The sequence below is a fragment of the Trichechus manatus genome, unplaced genomic scaffold (genome assembly GCF_000243295.1).
Source record: "Trichechus manatus latirostris isolate Lorelei unplaced genomic scaffold, TriManLat1.0 scaffold00139, whole genome shotgun sequence".
Taxonomy (NCBI): Eukaryota; Metazoa; Chordata; class Mammalia; order Sirenia; family Trichechidae; genus Trichechus; species Trichechus manatus.
The window spans coordinates 864,029-872,965 of record NW_004444075.1 but is presented as its reverse complement, the minus strand read 5'-3'; the positions used below and the strand labels follow the sequence as shown (position 1 = coordinate 872,965).

The window sequence follows — 8,937 nt, the reverse complement described above, 5'->3', positions numbered from 1 at the left end:
ATATAGTGCCCTTCCTTATCCTTTGTGGTGGATTTTACTTTAAAGTCTATTTTGTCAGAGATTAATATTACCACTTCTGCTCTTTTTTGAGTGTTGTTTGCTTGATATATTTTTTTCCATCCTTTGAGTTTTAGTTTGTTTGTGTCTTTAAGTCTAAGGTGTGTCTCTTGCAGGCAGCATATAGACAGATCGTGTTTTTTTATCGATTCTGCCACTGTCTGTCTCTTTATTGGTGCATTTAGTCCATTTATATTCAGCATAATTGTTGATAGGTATGAGTGTAGTGCTGTCATTTTGATGTCTTTTTTTGTATGTTGTTCACAGTTTCTTTGTTCCACTTAATTTTCTGTGCTGAGTCATTTTTCTTTATGTATTTCTTTTTGATCTTTTTCATTGTTGTTGATTTTGTGTTTGCTGAGTCTTTATATTTTTCTAGTTTATTAATTTGACTTGTAGGATTGTTAGTTTCCTGTGTGGTTACCTTAATATTTACCCCTCTGTTTCTAAGTTTATACCAGTCTTTTATTTCTTTATATCGCCTTGACTGCCTCTCCATAAGAAAGTCTATGTCTACATTTTTTAAGTCCCTCTTTTTGTTTTAATGTTGTCATCTTTTACATATGGACATCTGTTTCCCTGTTTTCAGTGTTTTAGCTTTGGTTTACTTTTGTGACTTCCCTATCTGGGTTGATATATGGTTGGTCTCTCCTGTGTTCTAGTCTTGGGTTGTTATTCGATGTTACTTATTTTCTAACAAAAGGACACCCTTTAGTATTTCTTGTAATTTTGGTTTGGTTTTCGTAAACTTCCTAAACTTCCCTTTATCTGGAAATGTCCTAATTTCGCAATCATATTTGAGAGACGGTTTTGCTGGATATATAATTCTTGGGTGGCAGTTTTTTTTCCCTCAATGCTTTATATGTGTCATCCCATTGCCTTCTTGCCTACATGGTTTCTGCTGAGTCATCCATGCTTATTCTTACTGACTCTCCTTTATAGATGACTTTTCGTTTATCCCTAGCTGCTCTTAAAATTCTCCCTGTATCTTTGGTTTTGGCAAGTTTGATTATAATATGTCTTGATGACTTTCTTTTGGTATCTACCTTATGTGGGGTTCGATAAGCATCTTGGGTAGATATCCTGTCATCTTTCATGATATCAGGGAAGTTTTCTGCCAACAAATCTTCAACAATTCTCTCTGTATTTTCTGTTATCCCCCCCATTATTGTACTCTAATCCCTCATAGGTTATTCTTCTTGATAGAGTCCCACATAATTCTTAGGGTTTCTTCATTTTTTTTAATCATTTTATCTGATTTTTCCTCAGATAAGTTAGTGTCAAGTGCTTTATCTTCATTCTCCCTAATTCTGACTTCCATTGTCTCAGTTCTGCTCCTATGACTTTCTATTGAGTTGTCTAACTCTGAAATTTGATTGTTAATCTTCAGGATTCTGATTTCTGTCTCTCTATGGATTCTTGCAGCCTGTTGAATTTGTCATTATGCTTTTCTCTAATCTTTTTAATTTCCTCTATTGCGTGTTCTGCATTTTGCTTAATTTCCTTCATAATTTCTAGAAGAGTTCTGTATATTAATCTTTTGTATTCTGCCTCTGGTAATTCCAAGAAATTTTCCTCCACTGGAAAATTTATAGATTGTTTATTTTGGGAGCTTGCTGAAGCCATCATGGATTGCCTCTTTATGTGATTTGATATTGACCGTTGCCTCTCAGCCATCAATAAGTTATTTTATTTGTTTATTTTTTGTTTGCTTACTGTGTCCTAGCTTCTTGTTTTGTTTTGATACGCCCAAACAAGCTGCTTGAATGAGCTAGTTTGATTATTGGCACCTTTGAAGCTCTAATGTCCTGTCACTAGGTGGTTACATCTGTTACTAGCTATGTGAGCTCAGGGGTCTGCCCACTCCTCCTGTATGGATTCAGCTCAGGTGCCCAGGTAGATAGCCACCAAGTGTGTGGTGGAGGCTCTCACCTAAAGTCCTAGACATGCATAGGTGATTGGTATAGGCAGAGGCATCTGGTTGCAGCAGGGGGACATACTCTGAGCAAGGCAGGCGGCTGACTGCCGTCCCCAAGTGTCCAGGAGGAAGGCATGTCTCTGTTCCCGAGAGCACGTAGGTGGGTAGATTTTGCAGCCAGACTATGAGCACCCAATGTTGTTGCCTGTAAGGACTGGGGGGCACCTCTTATTCTTAGGCCCCTATTGCAGGTGGCTAGGTGGCGTGGGTGGAGCCACAAGTCCTCAGGCCCCTGATGTGTGTAGGTGAAGACTCTGTGTAAAGGGCAGAGCTGTGTCAACTGTCACAAACCTGCCACTTCACAGCTGAAACATTTGAAGTTAGACTGCAGGTATGTACCCTGTTGTACTTTGGTAATGAGGGCCTATGCTGTTGAAATGGGCCCACACAAGTTTCTGCAGGGGGAAAGGAACTCAGTGTCCATGGATCCCTTATGCCTGTGCCTAGGCAAAGGACCTATGCCTACCCTGGGTTCCTTGCTTAGGGGAGCCGGCAGTTTATTTTTTCCTGTTGGTTAATTTGTTCACTCTTCAAGGCCGGGAGAATGGCTCAGGGCATGTGTTGGATCCTACTTCTGGCCCAGGGGAGTGGGCGATTGCTGAAGCGGGTCTGGGACCCAGTGCAGCACAGGGACCAGGAAGGTAAATAGGAGCGAGCTTTTTCCCTCTTGTGGGTGTTTTGGATCCACGCGGTTAAGCTGTATGCAAGTACTTATCTTTTGTCGAGGGGTACTTCTCACTGGTTCCGTGTGGTGGAGTAGACTCTCAGAGGATGGGTCTCTCCCAGTATGGAATACACCTCCCAAGCACTGATGCTTGCCTGCCTCACTGCTCACCCCCAAGCTGATCAGGCCTAAAGGGCTCAGGCTCTTGCTGGGCTACTTCTGGCAACTCCTTGCTGCTTCCAAACCATCTTTCCCTCCCCCTTCCACTCAGTCTAGTTCCTCAACTCTGCCTTTGATATTCAGGGCTCCCAGATGGCCATATATAATCGAATCACTTTTTTTTTAGGGTATTTGTTATGAGGGTTCACTGGAAGCATCTGACTACTCCGCCATCTTGGCCCTGCCTCCAGATTTTTTTGTAAAGTTAATGATTTGTTGTGTTGGAAAAACAATATCTCCTATGTAGTTTTTTATAAATACCAAAAATCAAACACGTTTCCAGATAAGGGACAATAAACCAGAAATAAGTCACACTAGGCCTCACATGAAGGAAAAAAAAAAAGCTCACTTATGAAAACGTAGAAATTATAAAGTATTATATAAAAAAGCTCATTTTCCTGAAAAAAAAATTAGCAATTTTTGTGTCTGTCCCATGTACCTCAATAAGATAGACAATTTCACTCTTAAGTCAAGAATTCAGGCTAATATTTATATCAAGTCTGTTTTCACTGGAGAAAAGAAAAGAGTGAAAATCCTGGACACATATGGATCAGGCCCTTTATCCTGGGTGTCAGGGAAGCTGTTTGGGCTATAGCTGGCACTGAACCTCCTCTGAAGCTATCCATCCACAGCCAACTCTTTTGCTTTTCTTGCTGTGCAATTTCACACAGCACAAAGGTCTTCTTAAATTAAATTCAAATTAAAATGGCATCTCTTTCCAATCAGGGTTTTGGGAGTGGAGAGGTCTTACTTTTGCAAATACCCCTCCCAGAGTCTTCAGTGCATCTCAGGCAGGTTTAATTATGGCAGAATGCAACAATGATCAATACTGTTCTTCTAACTGAGAAGAGGCAGTGTCATTAAGGGAGCAGCAATGAGGAAAGTGTTTCTGAATGGCGCATGGCTTTTCATAGTCCATGAAAATGGGCCCTCTGGTTGAGAGGACAGAACACACATATTGTACTCTAATTCCGGAGCTGATTTCTCATTTAGCTTTTGAATAATGAGCATTTATACCCCACAGAGGTGTTAGTGATACAAGCATCAGGCGAAGCTGATCATTTCTAATGTAAGTTGTGCAATGAGCTGACTGAGATCCTACCTTTTGTCCCTGCACTTCTGTCGTGATGTGATCAGCTCCCCCATCCTCTATCTCCCCCATCTTCACGACACTGACTTCTATGATGCCAACAACTTTGCCACCATCTGAAGTTCTGAAACCAAAAATGAATGAAATAGAAAGGTAAGAATCTTCTCTTGCCGTCAAGCATATTTGGAGCATGTTTGTTTATGAAACCACTAACATTGCCATTCAGTTCATTTATTTTAATTCTACAATCTGCTTACAACATAGTGAAACATGTTATCAATGTTTGTGCTGTTTTTAATTTCAAAGGAAAATTACCACGAATTTGTAAGATAAGAGTTTGGACTTCAAAAACTACCTTATGAAGGTCAAATTTCCACAAAGTTCTCAGCAGTAGCCTCAAGGAAAGAGTATTGTGTAATGGATCAGTGTCTTATTTTGCAACTTCAAAATTTCTATAATAGTATAAATCATGGCCCTTCTATACCTACTGCATGGGACAATGTACATATCTGTAACAGAAATTACAGCCCAACAAAATAGAAAGAGATATAAATTTTCCCTCTATGACCAGGCTATTGGCTACAAAATCTTACTTTGTGCCTTTTCTCTGACATAATTTCTCTTTCTAAAAGACAAGGTAAAAGAAGATTCTCCCAAACAAAGAAGAAAGTTCAGGGATATGTAGAGCAAAACATAACCATAGAGATCATTTAGTACCAACTATTACTTTTCAGGAGTCCCTGGGTGGTGTAAAATGAATAACAAAAGGTTGGAGGTTCCAGTCCACCCAGAAGCACCTCAAAAGAAGGCCTGGTGATCTACTTCTGAAAGGTCATGGTCATGAAAACCCTATGGAGCACAGTTCTACTCTGACACACATGAGGTCGCCATGAGTTGGAGTCCACTTGGTAGTAACTGGTTTTTATTACTTTCTAAGATATAGAAGGAGCCCTGGTGGCGCAGTGGTTAAAAGATCGGCTGCTAACCAAAAAGTCGGCAGTTCGAATCTACCAGTCACTCCTTGGAAACCGTATGGGTCAGATCTATTCTGTCCTATAGGGTTGCTATGAGTCAGCATCAACTCAATGGTAATGGGTTTGGAAGATAAGAAATTGAGATTCAAAAAGATCTAGACTTGCCCAGGGTAACAAAGTGGCTAAACCAGAAATTCAGGTGTGTCTATCATTTTCAACTCTGATGGTCAATGAGATACTCCTCTACATTTAATAATAATGATAATATTTTTTATCACTAAGACTTTCATCTCATTATTTTCATCAACATAAAAATTTTATGGTTGACAATAAAAGTTAAAATTAACAACCACACCTCTAAAGATCCTCTTGTTTCTTTTCCTGAGCAAGAAAATCTACAGAATAAATGGTGCCATCATAACAATATTTTTCCCTTACCCCTTATTGTGAAAGTACAAACCAAGGCTCCAAGGTATGATGTGTTGCTTCTAACTATTATAACTTTCATCTATTCCTAATTGACTGAGTAGTACTTATCATGTGACACTTTGTTTTCTTTTTTAGTCATGGATGTTCTTCTCTGACATTTATATTTAACTATAATCTGAACCTCCAAGTTATTTCCTTTTAGAATGTCACTCTTTTATTATTAGAAGTATCAGAAAAAAAGAATAGGAAAATTAATGTAAGTAGTTTACCAAAATACCAATTAAAATAATGAATAAATTAGGTGAAAACAAAACTCAAATATGTTACTAGATCACTGCAGGTTTTCTAAAATTATAAAAGGTATAAATTAAAACACACCTTTTACAATTATGCATTAAAGAAATTGAAATAGGAAAATTCTGGTGACAGGTGAATACAGCTAGTGCCATAGTGTGATAAAATAAACACGATGTACATAGAAACATGATTTGCTTGTTAATAGTCTATTACAATCTCTTACTAAAATGTGAATTAAAATGCTCCTCAGTGATTTTAAAAGGAATGTAATTCACAAATGAACCTGAATTATTTGAAACTAACATAGAAAACTTAAACATTAATCGCAAAAAATACATATATATATATATAGGTTACAATATGGCCTGTGACATTGTAGAAAACTATTATTAATTCCAACTCTGGGGTGCTTCTAAATAATTCATTTACCATTTTCCCGCTTAAATATGGTATAATAACTTGTAACAACTCATGGTGTGTTATATCTCTGTACAATTTTTCAGAACCTACAGGTTAAAGAGTCTAATAAGAACCCTCACTGGTACTACCGGTAACACTTTTGTAGAGATTTCCTGACTTTTTTTTTTCCCAAAACTGATCATCAATATCAATTAAAAATCCTTTCTTCTAATTCTTTAAAAAACTTTATTTGCAGCAAACTGAGTATTTTAGTCATCTAGTGCTGCTATAACAGAAATACCACAAGTGGATGGTTTTAACAAAGAGGTTTATTTCCTCACAGTCAAAGTAGGCTAAAAGTCCAAATTCAGGGCGTCAGCTCCAGCGGAAGTCTTTTTCTCTTTATTGGCCGTCTTCTCTTCAGTGTTCCCCCAGACTAGGAGCTTCTCTGTGCAGGGAACCCGGCCCAAAGGACACGCTCTGCTCCCAGCACTGCTTTCTTGATGGTATGAGGTCCCCACCTCTCTGTTTGCTTCCCTTTCCTTTTATCTCTTGAGAGATAAAAGGTGGTAGAGGCCACACCCCAGGGAAACTCCCTTTACATTGGATCAGGAATGTGACCCGGGTAAGGGTGGTGTTACAATCCCACCCTAATCCTCTTTAACATAAAATTGCAATCACAAAATGGAGGCCAACCACACAATTCTGGGAGATATGGCCCAGCCAAATTGATACACACATTTTTGGGGGGACATAATTCAATCCATGACACTGAGTTAGCTTAATTTATGCAAATACAAAGCCTGTGTATAACATTAATTTTTTTTTCACTGAACTAATGAACCTAATGATTTAAAACTGAAAGTGGAATTTTCACAGACTTTGCCAGGGTTGGTTAAAAGCGTGAACTCAGGAGTTTGTGGTATCTGCTATCTGCGTGACCTTGGGCAAGTTACTTAATCACGTGAAACTTCATTTTTCTCGTTTTAAAATGGAGATGATAATAACTTTGTTATAAGGATTAAATTCAGCGCGATGATTTATGTAAAGTGCTTAGCACAGGGCCTTGCACAAAATAAGTGCTTCTTCCTTCTTCCCCTTCTCTTCATCTATTATTATTAGTAGTAATAGCAGAATTTCTATTGTCATTAATGTGTTATATTTAATTTGATTTGCTCCAGAAATTTTACTGAAATAGATATCCAAGACTACAGTAAGAGATCATAGAATTTCATGGGATACACATTTCAAGAGTGATTAAGGCCTTTTTAGAGACACCAAGATTCAGTAAACAACTGACAAATGTTGTGAAACTTACATTTCTAGCAGTGTAGAGTACACACGTATACAACCAATTACAATGCAAGTGAACCTTTCAGAAATGCTAAAGTAGACAAATAAGCACTATTTTATGAGAGTGTAGCTCTGAAATATAGCTCTATCTATTCCCCTTTAAAAAGTATGCAGCTACTTTTTTCAATGCTTTTCTATCTTTTAGGTTCCTGGAAAACCACTCGTTATCTCATATATGCTTCCACTTAGTCCCAGAGTGAATCAAAGCAAGGACCTTGCTTAATCTAGTGGCATCACAGAGATTTCTAGAAGCAATGTTTTCTTTCTAAAACAATTTTTGATAAGCAGCCCTCAGTACCCTAAGTACGCCTCCTTCACCTGAGATTTGTAGGAGTCTGAATGGTGAATCCAGTTTATAAACCAAATAACTGAATCCAAGACACCCCAGAACCAGGTTCACCCTGTCAATGAACTGGAACATAAAATAAGCAGCAGTCTCCTAAGCATTCTGTAAAAATGTACCACACAAAGGGTGTGAATGAAATGTGCTGAATAATACATCTCTGCAATGAGGAGAGTCAGGATTGAAATGTCTATTTCATGTTTCCAAAGGCCATTTAAAAAATGACTTCATAGAGATTTAGCAAAAATCATTCTTGAATGCTTAATTATGCTTTCAATTGATTAGTCATTACATTTGGGAGGCTAGTAACGATAGCTTGACCATTATTCATCTCTCAAACTTTACTAAATTTTATCTACCATATTTTATGCAAATAACGTGCACCTCTATGTTTGTTTGCCAACTGCATCCTCCCCCGCGAGGTATTTTCATAAGTGCTGCTATGCCATTATTTTTTTTTAACATGATGCTGTTAAAAGAAAAAAAATAGCATAGTGCCCTTACGAAAATACCTCACAGGGGAGGGCATGGTTGGCAAATAAATGTAGAAGACACGTTATTTGAGTAAAAATATGGTAATGGAAATTTTCCATGTCTTTGCGAAAGGTATACTGAAGAGAGTTCTCAGCTAGGAATCAAGAAACCCAAGTTCTACTTCCAGTTAAGATACTAACTGGCTGTGTTATCAAGGACATATCACTTTATTTCTCTGGATTTCAGTTTCCTTTACTGCAAAATGAAGAATTGGTTTCTAACAGCTATTCTATATTATCGGCACTCAAGCCCATGTTCTCATCACTCTAATTGTATCATAGGTTGACTCGGACTCAGGAAACATCTCAGGTACATCCTAGTCTCTCCTCCTTGCTCCCCATCTACCCATCCCACCGATCCCAAAACAAACCATAACAAAGCCATGCTGTATCTGGGAAGAAACTTGGAGTCAAGTAACGAAAGGGGTAGTCTTTCTTATAATATCTGTGATGGTTAACTTTATGTGTCAACTTGGCTAGACTATGGTTCCCAGTTGTTTGATCAAACATAGTCTAGTTGCTGTCAAGGAGTAGTTATATGTGATTAAGTCAGTTGGCTTTGGGTAGAGCAGAATTAAAAAAAAAAAAAAAAAAAAAAACC

General features: G+C 38.0%; 1 protein-coding gene across 10 annotated transcripts in view; it reads right to left on the bottom strand.

Annotated features, from left to right (window-relative positions):
- Positions 1 to 8,937, bottom strand: part of INPP4B (inositol polyphosphate-4-phosphatase type II B) — a 961,283-nt gene that overhangs the window by 291,064 nt on the left and 661,282 nt on the right. For all 10 annotated transcript variants that reach the window (XM_023739719.1, XM_023739717.1, XM_023739718.1 and 7 more), the window contains one exon: positions 4,021 to 4,132. In XM_023739719.1, coding sequence (XP_023595487.1) covers positions 4,021 to 4,132 — 112 coding nt within the window. The remainder of the gene's footprint in view (positions 1 to 4,020; positions 4,133 to 8,937) is intronic.